At 40.2% G+C, this 17,772-nt stretch overlaps 3 protein-coding genes across 11 annotated transcripts in view; 2 read left to right on the top strand and 1 right to left on the bottom strand.

Moving 5' to 3' along the window:
- Window positions 1-5,651, top strand: part of rbm47 (RNA binding motif protein 47) — a 39,578-nt gene extending 33,927 nt beyond the window's left edge. For all 9 annotated transcript variants that reach the window (XM_083931401.1, XM_083931399.1, XM_083931398.1 and 6 more), the window contains 2 exons: window positions 1,157-1,347; window positions 2,215-5,651. In XM_083931401.1, the coding sequence (XP_083787527.1) occupies window positions 1,157-1,347; window positions 2,215-2,466 (443 nt within the window). In that variant the 3' untranslated portion in view covers window positions 2,467-5,651. The remainder of the gene's footprint in view (window positions 1-1,156; window positions 1,348-2,214) is intronic.
- Window positions 5,652-8,625: 2,974 nt separating this feature from the next.
- On the top strand, window positions 8,626-14,318 carry zfp91 (ZFP91 zinc finger protein, atypical E3 ubiquitin ligase; the record flags this gene model as incomplete). The annotated part of the gene is made up of 12 exons (XM_083922794.1): window positions 8,626-9,371; window positions 9,669-9,706; window positions 9,894-10,010; window positions 10,454-10,493; window positions 11,267-11,377; window positions 11,467-11,559; window positions 11,647-11,832; window positions 12,041-12,091; window positions 12,295-12,373; window positions 12,919-13,033; window positions 13,142-13,241; window positions 13,346-14,318. The coding sequence occupies exons 1-12, from the start codon at window positions 8,959-8,961 to the stop codon at window positions 14,316-14,318; spliced, it is 2,316 nt and encodes a 771-aa protein (XP_083778920.1). The 5' UTR covers window positions 8,626-8,958.
- A 1,392-nt stretch (window positions 14,319-15,710) lies between these two features.
- Window positions 15,711-17,352, bottom strand: LOC310953697 (uncharacterized protein; the record flags this gene model as incomplete). The annotated part of the gene is made up of 2 exons (XM_083922806.1): window positions 17,149-17,352; window positions 15,711-16,359 (listed from the first exon to the last, which is right to left on the bottom strand). The coding sequence occupies exons 1-2, from the start codon at window positions 17,229-17,231 to the stop codon at window positions 15,711-15,713; spliced, it is 732 nt and encodes a 243-aa protein (XP_083778932.1). The 5' UTR covers window positions 17,232-17,352.
- Between the last annotated feature and the right edge of the window lie 420 nt (window positions 17,353-17,772).

Raw genomic sequence — 17,772 nt, forward strand, 5'->3', positions numbered from 1 at the left:
TATTCTCGGCTGCTTTAGCTTTGATGGCGAACACTTTCAGTCAAGAATGGCGTTGAAATGCAAAACCAAACACACAAACTAAAAATGATTTTTCTCCTTTTTTTCTATTGGATCTACTCTATTTGGATCATTTAAAGGATAATACCAGTGTTGTGTAGGGTTGCAGCCCATTTACTGCTGTATACATTTAGTCTATACAGTCACAATCCTCTTCATTGTAAGAGATTAGTGAAGGCTAAAATTAGCTGCTGTCCCATCAAAAATATGTGACAGTGAAATACATATTTATTTACTGGTTCTTCCTTCCTTCTTTCCAGAAAGTAAGCAAAAGGAAATGCAAATCAATTGATACCAATGAGGGGGAAAATCCAATTCACCTCAAGACATAATAAAACAGAAACTATATTAGAAAAAAGCTTCATACTTTTGTGGGTGGATCACCTAAGTCTTAACTTTATATACAATAGAATAATGAAAGGTAGAACCTTCAGTGATAGAAATGCAAAAGAAAAATGTGCACACTGGTATTGTCCTTATACCTTCAAGTTTATTACTAAACACAAAAGTGGCAAAGTCTTCCAGATTGTTTTTTCAACATAAATTTAATATTATTTACCATTTGTTGTTTTTATTAATGTCATGTATTTGGTAACAAGAGGTCCACTTTGTAAGGGGAATGTTCTTGATGCTACCTTTGGAATGATTTGACCTCAATCTGGAGCTTGGTCTTAGTCCCTGAGTCCGTGGAATCACAGGATCACCACCAGATTTAAGACTTTTGTCCATCTTAAACAATGACTGATGTTGTGCTTGCTGTGTGCTTGTGTATGTTTGTGTGTCTGTGTGTATGTGTTGGAGCACTGAGGTTAATCCACAGTTGAACACCGTCATAATCCGAATCACACCCCAACGCCAACTTGTGCAACTTATTATTTTTTCCCTTCTTAACTGAATTGTTTCCTTCAACCTTCAGTGCTTTAGCAGTCACTCATAGATGACTTTGAGACTTAAGTATGCCTGTTTCTGTTTGAGCGTAGGTGCTTGTATGCACTGTTATTTCTTATATTGTGAATGCATAACTTTTTTTTTTTTTTTTTTGCTCTATTTTCTGCAGTCTGTTATCCAAGCTCTCATTCTTGTGTCTCTTTATGTGCAGTAGCATTGCAGACTCTGGGTGGGCAGTACCCAGTGTTCAGCACGGCTCCTGCAGCCAAGCTGATGGAGGAGGGCAAGGTGCACACAGTGGAGCACCTTATCAACCCTCTGGCCATGCAACACCCTGAACACACCACCGCTACTGCCGCTGGCACTGTCCTACCTGCAGTCTCAACCCCTCCACCTTTTCAGGTGTGCATTATACTATTATACTGATACAAGTTTTACAGACACACAACTTTTTGTGAATTTCATCACCATCTCATGGCGTGTTGTTTGATACAGCAAACAGTGCCCCATAGGTACTGCATCATACTGTACATGATCTGATTTTACACCAAATTTCTCAAAGCTTAAAGCTGTAGTAGGTAAAAAGCGAACAAAACAAAAACAAAAGTCAGAATTTGAAGTAGAGTGAGACCTCCCCCTACAGCTTTCCCTCCTCCCTCTCTGTCCTGGGCCAACAGGAATGCTCTCTCTCTCTCTGAAATGACCTGCGATTGGCCAAAGTCTCCTGTCACAGGCTAGATTTTCTAAAGCCTACAAACAGCGCCAAGAAGAGGTGCAGAGGCCTCGCTTTCTCTCAGAACACTTGAATTACAATATGATGAGAGATTGTAATGTTTTTTCCCAACATCGTGAAAAATAAACTGCCTATTCTTGTTTAAAACGCTACTCCACTGAATTAGCATTGCACTATAACATCAGTTGAAAAAAGGACATCAAATTTGTTGCAGCAGTACCAAAGATATAGTAATATTTTATTCCACACATTCTTCTTCTTTACTAAATCCTGGTGCCAACATTTGAGGAGCAGACTACACAGGTCTCCTGAGCTTACGTCTTTCAAACTCCACACCCCATGGGTTTAGTGTCAGAAGTAAAAAGTTGTCTATGATTGTTTCATTAACACATTTTAAGTATTTGTACTCTGGAAATGTTATGTTGGACTTTTCAAGGTGAGAACTCACATTTAAATGCATTCATTCATTGTATTTACTCATAAATTTGGAAATCCTCTTATTCACTTAGTCCTCCTCTTTTTCCTGCATTTCCCAGGGCCGTCCAATCACTCCTGTCTATGCCATGGCCCACAATGTACAGCGTATCCCAGCAGCCGGTGGCCTGTATGGAGCTGGATACGTCCCCATCACAAACTACGCTGCTAACACAGCAGCTCTGGCCGCTCTGCAGAAGAATGCAGCGGTGGCGGCTGCAGCATATGGGGGATACGCAGGGTACGCGGTGCCACAGGCCTTCCCCGCCACAGCCTTCCAGCTGCCTATCCACGATGTCTACCAGACGTACTGATTCTGAGGGTCAGATCACGTGAATCGACCACAAAGTTACCCTGCTTGTGACTGAACCGCCACCAAAACGTCTGTCCCATCATACAGAAACATCACTTGAACTTGTGAACATCCAAAAGCTCTAAAGGAAGGTGCTTTGAAGCAAATATTTAGAAAACAGACATATCTGTCCCGCCCACTGGCCTCAGTATATCCTGGACCCGTATGACAGGCTTAATTATGCAGCATCATTGTTCTAAAACATACATAGAGGACAGTCCACTTACCGAGGAAACATGCCCGTATGCGGGAACAATTGTCCCTAAACAATAAGCATTAACACGCGATAACGGCCATCTCTCTGTCTTGCTCTTTCTCTGTGCCTCTGACCCCTGCCACCTTGTTGCTATGGCAACCGAAACACTGAAGGTACATTCAAGTATTTATGAAGAGAAGATACATATTTTACATAGTTTATCTTATTAATGGAGCGATATTTTATCTCTGAAGAAATATAGACCTTTACACTGTTTAATTCAATTGTAAAACCTTGGGGTAAAAAGTTTATAAAAGAAAAGTTAATTGAAAGAAAGTAAAACTACAACAGGAACTACTGACAAGAGAGAATTCCACTGAAGAGATCTGTTTTGTTTTTTTCGGATATACTAATGTTTTGTTTTCATTGATATATAGTATTTTAGCCAATGCTACATGCTGTAGGTGATGCTGTCCGTCCATGCTGGTTGAATGTGTAAGCTTCAAGCATGCCTGTTTGGTACTTTTTTTGTTTATTTAGTTATTTGTGGTTTGGATTTTTTAAATGAAGGTTTCTACATGTTGTGTTCAGTTGTTTATAATAAGTTTTCTTGTTTTTATGTCTCCTCTTTAACTTTTGGAAGCATATATCTTGGTTTGTTTGAAGAAAAAACTTGCTCAATAATATTATTGTGGCAGATTCCTTTGGGAACAAATACTAGAAAAAAGAAAACTGTGCTGACAGGGGACTCAGACTGAACAGATCATAGTTGTTTTATTTCTCTCGTATGTCTTTAATATTGTGTTTTTGACTCTTGAAAGGTGAACAAATATGGACAGAAATGAGAAACATGTTTTTATGTCGACTGGAACACTCTGCCACTTAAAGCGCTCCTGCATTTGCGAATGCTAACCAAAAAACTACACACACTCCAGTCTCCTGATATCAGAACGATTATTTGTGCCTGACTACAGTGCCTTACACCTCCATAGTGTATCTGCTACCTTGTGCTTTTCACTGTGTCTTTCATAACAATAGGAAGCCCCTGTGGCTGGCACAAAGACGTGTGTCAGCGCTGGAATTTTCTCCATTCATATTTCCAATGATTTGTGGTATTACTGTGTTGTGGTTAGACAAGTAGGTTTCAATCTTTGCAATCAGATGTGACAAGGCTACCTCTCTCCTGTAGTCTCTTCTCTGAATGCTGTAAGCCTGTCTCCTCTTTATTTCTCGTCCACCAAACTGTGCTTGACCGAGGTGCACTTAAATGTATTTATAAAAGGCAAGAGATTGCGACTTTCAGATGAAGAGATTAAATACTAAGCATGAATTAATATGTGAACTGGGCTAGTTTGGTGTTTAAAAAATGATTATATATGTGACGGATAAAGCGCGAATAATAACCATCATGGATGTTTAGTGGACACTTTTTAAACTTTGCAGTGTGCTGGAAACAAATGAAATATTGGACTGGGAATGACTGGAGCAATACCTCATGAAAATATACAAGTAGCCATGCATATATGTGCTACAACACACAAGCATTACAGATGCAAGCAGCTGCTGATCATGAAGTCACACTCCACAATCTCTATATAAGAGAATGCAAAACATTTGTATGCTGGTTTGTATTTGTAAACTAGTTATGGGAGTTGTTTTTACTCACTGTGTTTAAAGAGAATATTTGCTCAATTATCTCAGATTTTTAACTACACATTACACATAAAACAACATGATAAGTTTGACTTTGTGGATGGCCTGGATCATGACTTAGTTTTGTGTCCAAGATGTTAAGGATGAAGTCGGTAACTTTCTGAAAAAGAAATTTAAAAAATATCATACAGCACTACGAAAACGACAGTCTGTGAAAAAGTCAGGTAGCTCTGCACCGAGCCGCTTCCCTCTGTCTGCTCCTAATGGCATCTGAAATATTTCACTACACCCGACCCTCAACCAATCAGGCTCTGACGCAGTGTCAATGACGCTCATGAACAGAATAAAGTAACAATTTCAGCAAAATTAAAAACACATTTTTCCTGGAAAGTTACTGACTTCAGCTTTGAATGAAAATTTTGATTATCCACAGCAAGCAAGACATATTTGTCTCATCACTTCTGTCTCCTCTGAAACCGGATTTGACGTAGAAAACAAACTGCTGATAACGGCTTTTATTATTTTCTTGTATGATGACAATACGTCAGGATATATTTAATATATGCATTACATGTTTTGTCTATGAAGTGAGTAGAAAAGGTATAATATATTCTAAAGCATATTTCCTTTCTTTATTTACATCTTGTTTAGAGATAAAAAGTCAGAGTAACAAAAGTAGAGAAAAAAAAACTTTTTTTTTGCCAAAGTGTCCAATAGTTTTAAAAACATTCAAGGTTATTGTGTTTTTGTTGTGTGTTATATTCTGTTTGCTATTTTGTACAGGATTTGGTGTTATGAGTGGGAACACAAGGACCTTCTTGTTTAGCTACATATTTTCAGTTTCAAGTAAAAACTCAAACTGGTTCATAGCAGTGTTACAGCCCATCTGCACTTTGAGCTGTTGGTGTTGCAACTTTGCATGTCAGTTTTGGCGTAACTGTTAAAGGTCTGATCATGATTTAACAGCCATCCAAACTTAATTTATTTGATGGCAGAAAAGTGTGTCCTTCTGACTCCTTTTCCCACTCAAAACACCTGCTTTACTTTCTATTGCCTGCATTTCATCCACACTGCAGCAGCAGGATGAACTCCTGCTCCTTGTTTCATATACCTAGTTTAACATAGGTGTTACCATTTAAACTCTTCCTAGTGTGTGCCTTATTGCCAATATGTGCCCTTTGCCATGCCTTTGTAGACTTATGCAGACTGTTTTCTATCTGAAGGTTTGTTTTGAAGAAATGTTCTGTATTGTTATATTTATAGTGATAAAGTAGATAAATAAAGCATTTTCAAAAGAATGCATGCTGTCATTCATATTCTTTGTTTGCATATTCTCTTTTATTCAAACTACATGGGCATTTTAAGTAATTTCCATTTTTGAGTACCTGCATTAATAATGCTAATGGAAGTAAACTTGAGCACTTGTCAAAAATAGGTTCTTCAGTCAAAAGATGAAGTAGCGTGCCTCATTGTTAAATTACCAGCACTGCCAATGAAAACCTATCCGACAAGACGTAGAAATAGGCTATAATATTTACAAATGAGTTAATGTATTGACATTTTTTCAAGTTACTTTTTGACACATTATGTCTTTTCATTCTAATGAAATAGCTGCAAGTAAAGTTAGCTTGCGTGCATTAGATAAGGACAACCCATACTGCTAACTGTAGCCCACATTTTGTGGCAAACTCATTTGTGGGACTAGAATGATTATTTGTACCAGGCCTTAAATAGGTTTAATTATGCTGTGAAAATGGTCTGTTTAACACGAGGGTCAATGAGAAACTGCTCTATTGTGCAAACTATACTCCTAGTTGACATTCGGAGAACTGCAGTTTTTGGCATTTCCGTATTGGATCAACCAGTAATACGCTGTGGTGGGGGCTTGGTTAAAACACTGACTAAACCATGTCAGTTAGCCTTAGTTTTATAATCAAACTGCATAACTAGAAAGTGCTAAAACAGTCAGAAGTTTCTATAAAGGCCCAGAGGCAGAAGACTTTGACTCTGACCTCTGTGAATGGAAACCTACGCTGACCTCATACATTAAGCAATGTGTCATGGAGGATGAAGGAGAGAGAGCACAGTGTTTTGAAAATGTTTCATAAACTTCTCTGTGCTTGGTCAACTTTACTCTAGAAACATGTTGTACCCAAGTGTGGAGCTCAGGGAGGCTTTTAAGAACATTAGTAGCCTTCATCATGCAGAACAATGTGTGCAGGAGGACAATGACAGGTACACAGAGGACCTTTCAGCCAACTTAAATGTGGTGAAAGGTTACAGAAAACCCTGCTTAACTATCAAAACAGTATTGTTACCTCCAAGTTAAATGATGTTCTTTTTACATGAACTCTCTTCTTGGTGTGCACAAGTGTGCAATGATCACCTTGTTTCCAACATTCTGATAACCAGGTCTCTAAATGGGACTAAACATCACAATGAAGGCTATAGGCAAAGAACAACAGGTAGAGCCAGCATTAAATTGTTAGAAAAATACATCTGACTGTGTCATTGTAATTCATATGAAGTGATAAATAAAGTTAAAAGTAAATGATCTATTTATTATCATTTATGGGAAAAAATACTTTTATTTTACTGTACTGAACGCTTCATTTATACTGTCACTGTAATGAAACAAATGAACAAAGCAGGTGCAAAATATAAATAAATGTAACAGGGATACTCAACTTTCTTTTCCCGGGGGCCACTTTTGTAAAATGACAGGAGGGGCCAGTTAGCTTTACAAGGACCTCTGTCGGGGATCCTTCCCTGGCACTTTTTAAAAAAATAAATAAAAAATACATTCTGTCTATTTTGATGCTTTTATTTTACTCTGGTACCTTATTTACAATCAAAGTACAAGAAAAAAAAAACCTATACTCACTTTGGGCCACATTTGGCCACCGGACCAAAGGTTCAGCATCACTGCACTACATGATATATAATGCTGTATTATTTGACTAATTTTTATTTTTATTACATTTTGTTCCTGAAATCCACTACAAATCCACCCTTCTACTTGGATAAGGATAATCCATGTTGTTTTTTTAATCAACTGTATCAATATGTTTTTAATCAAATGTTTGAACAACCCATTCTCAAGATTTGATCCAATCTGTTAGCAGAAATCCGTTCAGATTTGGTGAGTTTTGCTCACCCAGTTAGCAACAATCCCATGTGATGGTTTGATAATCCATACAATGGTGTTTTCATGATCAGTGTGTGTGTTTAATAGGAACTTTAAAGACCTAAGACAAAATTGAGTTTATTTCCTAGAAATAATATCTCCAACATCCTGAGAGAAAGAGACATGCTGTCAGAGCAATGTCATGTTACAACAGGGTAGGCTGTAGTTTCAGTCTATGGAGTCGTACATTTAAGACAATATTGCCATCTGGTGGTGAATACACCTCCTCAGAACAGCCTGCAGCAGAGCTGTACAGTTTAGACCAGCCAGTGCAGGTTTTTACTGGCAGCCATGATAGCTCCACAGTCATCAATGCAGAATATTGTATGAAACAAAATTCAACACAGGAAATTCAACACAGGAAAGAATATATGATTATCATACGGTCAAATATTGTGTATGCATTTTGCATTAATGTATTTAGCACAGAACACAAGTCAACTGGGGAATTAAATAGATTAAAAATAGTAGTTTCTGATTTTATGTGTGCTAATGTGTGTAGCAGGGAAAGTATTTGGCATACATTGAATATTTGATTTATTATTGTTTTAAATTCAGGATCATCTTAGACTCCTATTTGGTAACCAAAAGTGGTACACACACAACAAAAATATAGAAATATCCTAAAACAAAGTGTTTTAAATTTTTTTTATTGCACAATCAAAAATACATAGAAAATATTCAAGATAATACAAGTTATACTGTATACAATATAAACAACTGAGTGAGTGAACAATAACAATAACAGATGATAAAAATACAAACAAATAAGTGACTGGTAAAAGCTAATTAATGATAAATCAATTAAAAATGAATTACTAAAATAAACTAAAACTAGGTCTTAAAGTCCAAACTGTGTTGATCTAAATTGTACTACATTTCCCATGATTCCCCAGCAGCCACCCGCGTGCGCAAAGGTTTTACACTTGCTGCTTGTCTTTGTAGATTTATAAACAATATTGCTCCTCTGACTCGAACTGCTCGCAGCGCACAAGTAGATCCAGGTGATTTTTAGAGCTGCTAAAACGCGGTGCCGCTCCTGAATGCAACCTTCGTTTACATTCGGCTTAAAGGAGACGCAACAAAGCGCGCAGAGTGGATGTGCTCCAGGCCCGGGCGAATAAGTAGGTTTACTATAGCTTTAAGAACGCGAAAATAGTGTCTGGTTCTTTAAAAATTGTATCGGTTTATTGCTGAATAGATAATTAAGAAAAAGTTTTCAATGTATAATCAATAAATATATGCATTTAATTTGCGACGAATCCAACGCATTCACAGAAAATGCCCCACTGTTGGATAAAGGCCTCTTGCAATCAAAACGTCCTCAAACCAGATGTTGTGCGTTTTTTATCCAATTGCGAGTGAACCTGCTTGACTTTAAGCTGAATTTGTAAGTAGGCTGAAGCGTCCTCACGGTGATGGAACCTGCGGGCGACCGATCCGGGGACGTAAATAAAGGTGAAGAGACGGCGGAGGACCAGGCCGCAGGAGAGACCCCGGCCACCAGTGCGACCGTTACACCGCGGAGGGGGCTCAGAGAGCGGGGAGCGTGCCGCTCAAGGTCCGGCGTCTCTGCTTCATTAACAGACGTGAACGGAGCAACGTTGAGCCCGCAAAGCTCAGGGCGAGTTTTAAGAGACAGGTCAACGAGGGCAGTACCGGCCTGGCTGAAGGACACCAAGAGCGACGACGACGACGAAGCACCGAGCCCGGACACCGGTGCGATTAAGCGGAGGAAAGTTTCCAACTCGAGGCGGAAAAAACACTCCGAATGTGCGGGATCGGCCGAGGCTGCAGAGGGGGTCGCAGGTGACAGCCTTCAAGGCTCAGAGTACGTTTTTAATTGAACAGTCAAAGCTTATAGACATTTGTTTATAATGAGTCTGTCAAGACTTAAAAACGTGTGTTTATGTCAATGTGGTCAGTTCCTGTGAAAAGCACGCCTTCAGCATAGCTCGTCCCCTTTCTGCAGCTCTGCATGGGGAGGGTGGAGTAAACTTACCTGGCTTTACGAGATCCTTGTCACATCAATGCTAATACCTTTTTAAATGCATTGCCGTGTTTAGATTTATGATGAATGATGGCGAGAGACTGTCGCATCTTAGTGTTTTTTCTTTCTTTCTTGCAGCTCAGAGGATCCCAGGAAACCTGCCACGGATGCTCAAGGTAATGAGAGTAATGTTGGTGGTAAAAACTTTCATGTGTCTCTTGTGAAATCTACATTTAAGTTGTATTAAGTGTATTTCAAACGTGCTGGTATTGTGCATGGTTGTGTTTTCACACGCCTGCTGCTGTACCACACTTCATGGCATACAGTATGTTTGATGGCATTGCTCCTGCTCCCTCACTCCAGCTCTACCCTCCAGACGCCCCCCCGCCCAAACTCGTGCCAGGCCCCCATCTGGCAGGGCTGTCCGAGGCTCTGCCAAGCCCCTGTGTAAGACCGAACCTGGAATGGAGAATCCAGCTGGTGAGCAACCTGTTGACAGTGAGCTACACTGTGGGCTTATGATCCACAAATCAGATTATAGCCGACAGATGCAGCAGCACTGAAGCATCGTGGTCACTATTGTTCCTCAGGTCATTATTTATTCCATAGAAAACCTTCAGTGACATCCTACTTAGCGGATATGGGAGGGCTTTGATTGTGGATTTTCAGTGTAACTAATGGGATCAGTGCTGCCTTTTTGCGTTAAAAATCTGGGGCCATCCTTTCCTGGTTCCGGCCTTCTACCTCCAATAACTCACTAGAGTGACTGCAGTAAAATGCTTTTATGTTTTATGTTTCCTCTTCCCAGTTCACATAAATTAGACAAATGTGTAATATGTATCTCAAATCAAAGGTTCAAAGTGGATAAAAGTGTGTTTGTTGCCTTTCTCAAACGTATGTCTTTGTTTCTATTTGTCATGTAGCAATGGATGAAGAGGTAAAAAATAAAGACAAGTTGGAAATGTGAGTATACTTTTGTCCCTTTGGTTAAACCTAATGTAAACATTGTGTTAAAGGTTTTACCTTTTTAATGTTTTAGTGCTGGAGTTGTATTCTTTTACAAAGGGCATAATATATGGCCACGTTTAATAAATCACACCTATTCCTTGGGGTAGATGGCTTCTGTTTTATTAAGTGGGTAAGTGGGAAAGTTTGCATTTTTGATGTTATGTAGGATTTTATCAACAGTCTCTGTCACACGCACGGTTAGAGATAGATTTACAAACGGTAACATAGAATATTACTTTTTAATACTTCTCAATGTTGCCAATATTACTTAAGTTTACTTATTTAACTTAATTTATCTTACTTTATTATTGGCTCAATTCCTTGAGGGCAAATGGAGTACTCTTTTTTTCAAAATCCATTTTTAGGACACAACGCATCTCTCTGCAGGAATAGTGATTCACAGCAATGCAACCTACCTATTTTTCCAAAAATCGAAGGTGTTTGTGCCTCGCGTCAAGCACAGAAACAAGAGGTGTTGCGCATGCACACAAAAATACTCAGGTGCTGTTGTTTACCAATCGAGTTTAATTTGAAACGAGGACTACTTGAGGAATCGATCACTCACGCCCATCCCTAGTACTAGTATACATTGACCTGGTGTGACTATGTGAACTATCTTGTTCAGATATGTATGGCCCACTGAGCCCAAGGCTTTTAATTGTACATTGTAAAAATGTGTGACTAAGTGAGAGTGCTGTGTTTTGATGACTGCACTTGTGCCATCGCAGTAAAAAGAAAGAGGAGGAAAGAGAAGATGTTGCTGAACCAGTCCTGGATCATGAAGACCCTCCCTTTGAGGACGACCCAAACGACCTCAGCTACCAGCTACAGAGGCAGAGGTACACTTATCTCAAGCATGCTTACTTGACCCTGTGCCAACAGAATTGTTGGGAATTATGTGTCTTGTGATTTGTTGTTTTGCTCTCAGTGGTGCGGAGGAAGAAGAGGGTCTCAGCAGTGATGAAGATCTTCCTTTTAGAGATGACCTAAATGACCAGAGCTACGACCCGAAGGCCGAACGGTGTGTGTTTGTGTGTCTTGTGTCTGAAAAATGTAGACTTTTTTCTTTTTTTTGTTCAGTAACTGGACATTTCTCTTTCTTTTTTAGGGATGTCCCTAAACCAAAGCGCAGAGCTCTTCCTAGACAGAAGGAAAAGAAAGAAAAAGAGAAGGCACCTAAAAAAGAGAAAGAAGTTGCTGACATAAAGATAGAAGGTTCAGACAACGTGGAAAGATTGGAAGAGGAAGTAAAGCTAGAGGAAGAAATAGTGGAGGACCCTGATGGACCAAGGAAGTAAGCATAGTACCAGTGAATGTGTATCAAGTTATCAATAGCACAGATTCAAATTACACACAGTTTTAATGAGCTACAGTTGTACTTATAGTCTTATTAAAGTTAAACTGTGCATGTGGAACCTGAATGCAATGCAGCTGTTTATGTGGTCACAAAGAAAATTCCTCGATTAAACATTGCAACAAATTTTTTTTTCCTCCCTTGTTAGGAGAGGGCGTCGGAAAAAAGACGATAAAACCCCACGGCTGCCAAAAAGAAGGTGAGGTCGAAAATTTACTTCATGATATAATTTCATGAATCATGCTATCATCATTTTATCCAGAAAGAAAGCATATGGTAGTGATTAATATTTGACAGTGAGCAACAAATTTAATTCTTAGATATCGATGAGAACTTAGAGAGCCATTTCATATTTGTTTTCAGCACTGTGACTTTGCAATGACGTGAGTTTCACCCACACAGGAAGAAGCCCCCAGTGCAGTACGTGCGCTGTGAAATGGAGGGATGTGGGACAGTCCTGGCTCATCCTCGCTACTTACAGGTCCGTCCCAGCAACCACACACTCCTACTGAGGCTTATTTACACCTGTCACTCTAGGCTCATTTACTTTGTTCTACACCATTTGATTTTCAAACATATACACTATAAAGAGGTTCATTATAGATTAATCTGTTGATTGATTTATAGTGCAGTGCATAAAATGTCACAGGATAGTGACAAATGTCCATCAGTTTAATAGGTGGCGTCTTCAAATTGCTGGACTCATTTTTCTGTTGATCACTTGATTATACTAATACTAGTTGCTGACACGATTGTTTTTTTAAAATTTATTTTAGATTATTAAGTGTTAAATTAATATCTATATGTGAGAGGATCCCAGCATCAATTCTGATATAATGTGCGTCTCTCCTTTAGTATGGAACAACAGTTTCGATGCGATGATTCAACCATACTACTGTTGTTGATAACCAGTAAAGACAGAAAGCATACTTTTTTTTTTTTTAGGTCTATTTTCCATCTGCTAGTCCCTCCACCCCATTAGTGTTGATCTGTTTTTTCACGGTTTTTATTTGTTTTACTCACCAGCACCATATAAAGTACCAGCACTTGCTCAAGAAGAAATACGTCTGTCCTCACCCTTCTTGTGGAAGGCTTTTCAGACTACAGAAACAGCTGCTGCGTCATGCAAAGCACCACACAGGTACGCCGACAGTATGTAAAACATGCATTGGGTGGGATCTGTGTCTGACCACTTTTGGTTATAATTGATAAGAGAACACATCTTTATGTGAGTGTTTTGCTCTTCTAGACCAGAGGGACTACATCTGTGAGTTCTGTGCTCGTGCCTTTAAGAGCTCCCACAACTTGGCTGTGCACCGCATGATTCACACAGGAGAGAAGCCCCTTCAGTGAGTACTTCTGTTCACAATTACTGCTCAGTTGCTTTCTTCATTCTCTTAAATTCTCCAAGATTACTTGAATACATGCCTTTTCTCTCAATCTTTCCCCATAGATGTGAAATTTGTGGCTTCACGTGTCGTCAGAAGGCTTCTCTCAACTGGCACATGAAGAAGCATGATGCTGATGCCACCTATCAGTTTGCCTGCTCCATCTGTGGCAAGAAGTTTGAGAAGAAGGACTGTGTTGTGGCCCATAAGGCAAAGAGTCACCCCGAGGTGCTCATCGCTGAGGCTCTGGCAGCCAACGCTGGCGCCCTCATCACAACCCCTGCTTCCCTACTGGAGCTGCCAGGAAACCCCATGCAAGGAGAGCTCACCAGTCTGGACATGAGCCAAATGGGACAGGAAGGGCAGGTGGAGCAGCTGAGCCATGAAGGGCAAGTGGCTCAGGTGTCCCAGATGGGTCATGTGACCCAACAAGTAAGTCACCAAGTGGTTTTACTGGGACAAGACCAGAGCCTCCATACCATGCAGGTGCCAGTGACGATCGCCCTGTCCCCCATTGACCCTCCCTCTCCAGCTGACAACCAGCAGCAGACTCACCTCCAGCTCCAGATGCCCGTTCAGTTTGTGCAGGCTACTCAGCAACAGCAGCTGACCCTCCACTCCAGCTCAGTGGTGACCCAGCACCAACCACAGCTGCACCCTCTTCAGTCGTACTCCTCCCAGCAGCAGAGCCAGGGGCAGACACAAATCCTTCAGATGACCTTCCAGCCAGTCAGCCAGTCTCAGACCCACATTCAGCAGATCCCCATTCTTGCAACTTCACAGCAGCTTCAAACCCTGCACACAGCTGCCCTAAGCTCTCCTCTCCTGTCACCATCCCATCCCCAGTCCCTGGACCCAGCATCCACTAACGGGGATAGCCTTATTCTGGACAATCCGGTGCTCTCGCCTTCCTCGCCGCCAAACGGCTCCATTGTGCAGACAGAAGTTATGGGTCATGACGTGGTCTGGGAGCAGACGGGACACGGGGAAGTTCTTTCGGACAGCACTGAGAGACACGTGCAGCAGACCCTCATGTAAAACAGGGATTGTGCACACAAAACAGAAGATAGTGACCTGATATACTGTATTGCAATGTTTGAGGTAAATGTAGGATCACCAATATATTATGTATTGTTCACTCAGTCATATTCGGTAGCTTTTTAGAGTATCTGTATCAGGGAAAGATATGTATGTTTCCGTATGTGTAAGTTGTTGCCTTTGTACATACGTCCCGTAACCTAAACTAGACCTTTATGTGAGTGAGTGTGTGAGTGTGTGTGTGTGTGTGTGTGTGTAATGATGCTGAGGTTATGTTGCAAAGCTGTTGCTATTATGCAATAATATTATAGCATACCTCTTAGTAATAGACAGCACATACCTAGTATGAGGCATCACAATTCCTACTGGAATAAATCAACTATTTATATTCTGAATTAACACAACACACACATTAGAAAGGTATAAACAGACCCCTGTATGTGGCAAGTAAAGTCTGTTTAAATTAATGGGCAGCTATTTTTTTGTCCATTTAGTGTCCAGATCTACTGTAAAGCCTTTATTTGTCAAGGTTAAGCAAAAAATATAACAAAGAACTACACTGGCAGAGAAGCATTTCAAAACCTGAACAGTAATAGACAAAGAAGTTCAACAGTCCTGTAGAAATATGCATATTTGAGCTATTTAGGCAGTGTCATCAAACTTGTGTCACTGCAGCTGTTTGTTAAGCTTGGCTGTTGGTAGACAATTAAGGAATAACAAACCGTATAATGTATGTAGTACTCATTTACTCCTCTGTCATTATAGCCAGCCAAAGGTTGACCTTGGATATTGTAAATCACACACAAACCCATAAATTAACCACAAGCACAGTAGTCACTGAATAAGACCATTAAATACAAAGTATGTCAATAACATTTGAAGTGTGATGTAATTTCATAAGCACAGCTATGTAGAAAACTTGGAGCATATTTCAGTACTACATCTGCACCCCTCTGGTTTGTGATCGAAGATATGTGGTTGAGCAAACATAAAAGCTGTTCATTTATAAGATGTAAATAAATGTCTTAACATTTATCCAAATTGTATTCACTGACAGTTTGAGAACACAACACAAACAAGCAAACAGCACAAAACCCAAGAAAAGTAGCTAGTTTGAGGCGTCGACCATTAACAGCAAGTTGGTGGTTCAGTCCCCAGCTTCTGTCCACTTGTCAAAATGTCCGTGAGCAAGAACCACACATTGTTCTCAATAATTGTGGGAGTAATAAAAATAAGTAAGTCGCTTTGGACAAAAGCGTCTGTATGCCGAGTCATTAATTGGCCCTACAATGGACATTACACAATATCTACAACATATACACACTGAGTGATTATTTTATCCCAGTACTATTGCTTAGTGACAACACAGTGTAGTAGCGCAGAAAGCATCCATCAGGACATATTGATCTGTTCTCTGTCTCTCTGCATGGCATACTGCTTCATAGCTCGTTTAGGAGGAATCAAGGTGTTACTCAGTCCAACCTTCCTCTTCTTCACCTGCTGTCCTCCTGACTCTTCCTCTTTTAACTCGTGCTGGGATCCACCTGCACGGGACTCATCTTGCTCTGGCGCTGGTGTTTCTTCACTCGCAGGTGGGTGACAGTCAGTCTGGAGGTCGCTGTCGTGAGCAAACTTACATTTGATCCCAAACCTGCATCTTCCATCTTTCCTGTATGACACGCACATCCTTTTGCCTCCTATCTGGGAGGGTTTTGCCTGCATTGTGAGGGGGACGTGTTTCTGCAAGGCGCTGAGCTTCTTGTCGGCCTGAGCCTTGAAAGGGTTGGCAAACACACCGCTGTCAGAACAGGTGTGTAGAGAGGGAGGAGGTAACTTACTGGAGGTGAGGGAACCCAGGGAAGGAGCAGGTAGGATGGGCTGGCAGGGTTTTTGGGGATGTGGTGGCGGTGGTGGTGATGAAAAGGGCTCCGAGTCCTCTTCCTCTGGTTCTGATTCACTGGAAGTTGAACCAGACTCCAGCAAGTAGTTGCGGGTCTTTTTGGCAGCAGATACCTCATCTTCACCCATCTTCTTCACAGAACTTAAAGATAGAAAAAGTGCAGAGAGAAGAACACATTAACAGCCTATGTAACCTAGTGTGTATGGCAAGCTGTTTTAACATTTAATAGCCAGACTGGTTATGTATTGCAGATATCTGTAATTAAATTCTCCCTAGTCAAAAAGAACATTTCAGAACACTTTTGCCATTCATGTGTATTGAGCCTCAATTCTAAATATCTGCAATTACATTTTAGATATCTAGAATGAACATTCAGGATATCTGTAATGTAATTCTTACTAGGGAAAACTCACATTTCAAATATCTACAATCCAATTGTTACTAGTCATAGTCGCAAATGAAAAATCCTTCCAGATATCCAAAATGTCACATTGACTATGCAAAATACATTCTGACTAGTAAAAATGTCATCACATATATGTACAACTGCATTTTCCCTTGGAAGAATAACATTACAGACATCCAGATTGTTCATTCCAGAAAATGTAATCGTGGAGAATTAAAATCCCTATACACACGAACGGCAAAAGTGACGTACTAGTACTTGTACTAGTAAGAATGACGTTGTGGATATCTGAAATGACAATTGTAGATAGGAAGAAAGTCATTGTGGATATCTGAAATTATCATTCTGATTTTTAAGAATTAAACATTGACTATGAGTAATGGTGTCATGATATCTAAAATGGAAATACAGACAGGAGAGTGATTCTATTAAATGTTAAAACCACTTGCCATAAGCGTAACATTATTCATACGTGTGTGACGGTATGTGTTTTGTGCTGGATGTTGTTTTAAGTGAATAGTTACCTCACTCGGCCGTTCGTTACATCCTCGACTTCTCCATCGCTGTCGGACTCCGAGGACACTCCGTAGCCAACCAGAGAGTTCATGACGCTGAAATACACCGGAGCTAGGCTAGCTGCTTAGCTTGGTCTCAAAACTAAAACACGCTAGTACTGTTCCTGGGTAACTAGAGTTACAGTAAACAACTGAGCTGATCGAAATAACAAGGCGGGGAAATATTTAATAATTCCCATGTCCTGTTCACAGCAGCGTTAAGTATCTGACGTTAGCTGCTGTCAAGTAGCCGCCGCTCTGTGTTTACATGCACTGCCTGCACTGACACCCGCAGGACAGGCGTGGTACTGCATCCTTAAATCATTACCAGCCAAGCCTGTGAATGTTCTCATTTGTCCAGGTCATCGTTATCCTCAAAGCAATTTCAGTCAAAAGCAACTGGACTTGGTTATTTGTCTAGGAAGACGTTTCACCTCTCATCCAAGAGGCTTCATGACTTCCTAGACAAATAACCAAGTCCAGTTGCTTTTGACTGAAATTGCTTTGAGGATTACTAGCCAACCACAAACACGGATCCATTAACTAACATCTAAAATTCTGTTTGTTTTTTTAAGAACTTTTTTTTTTTTTTTG

This window comes from Echiichthys vipera, assembly GCF_963691815.1.
Source record: "Echiichthys vipera genome assembly, chromosome: 2".
Lineage (NCBI taxonomy): Eukaryota > Metazoa > Chordata > Actinopteri > Perciformes > Trachinidae > Echiichthys > Echiichthys vipera.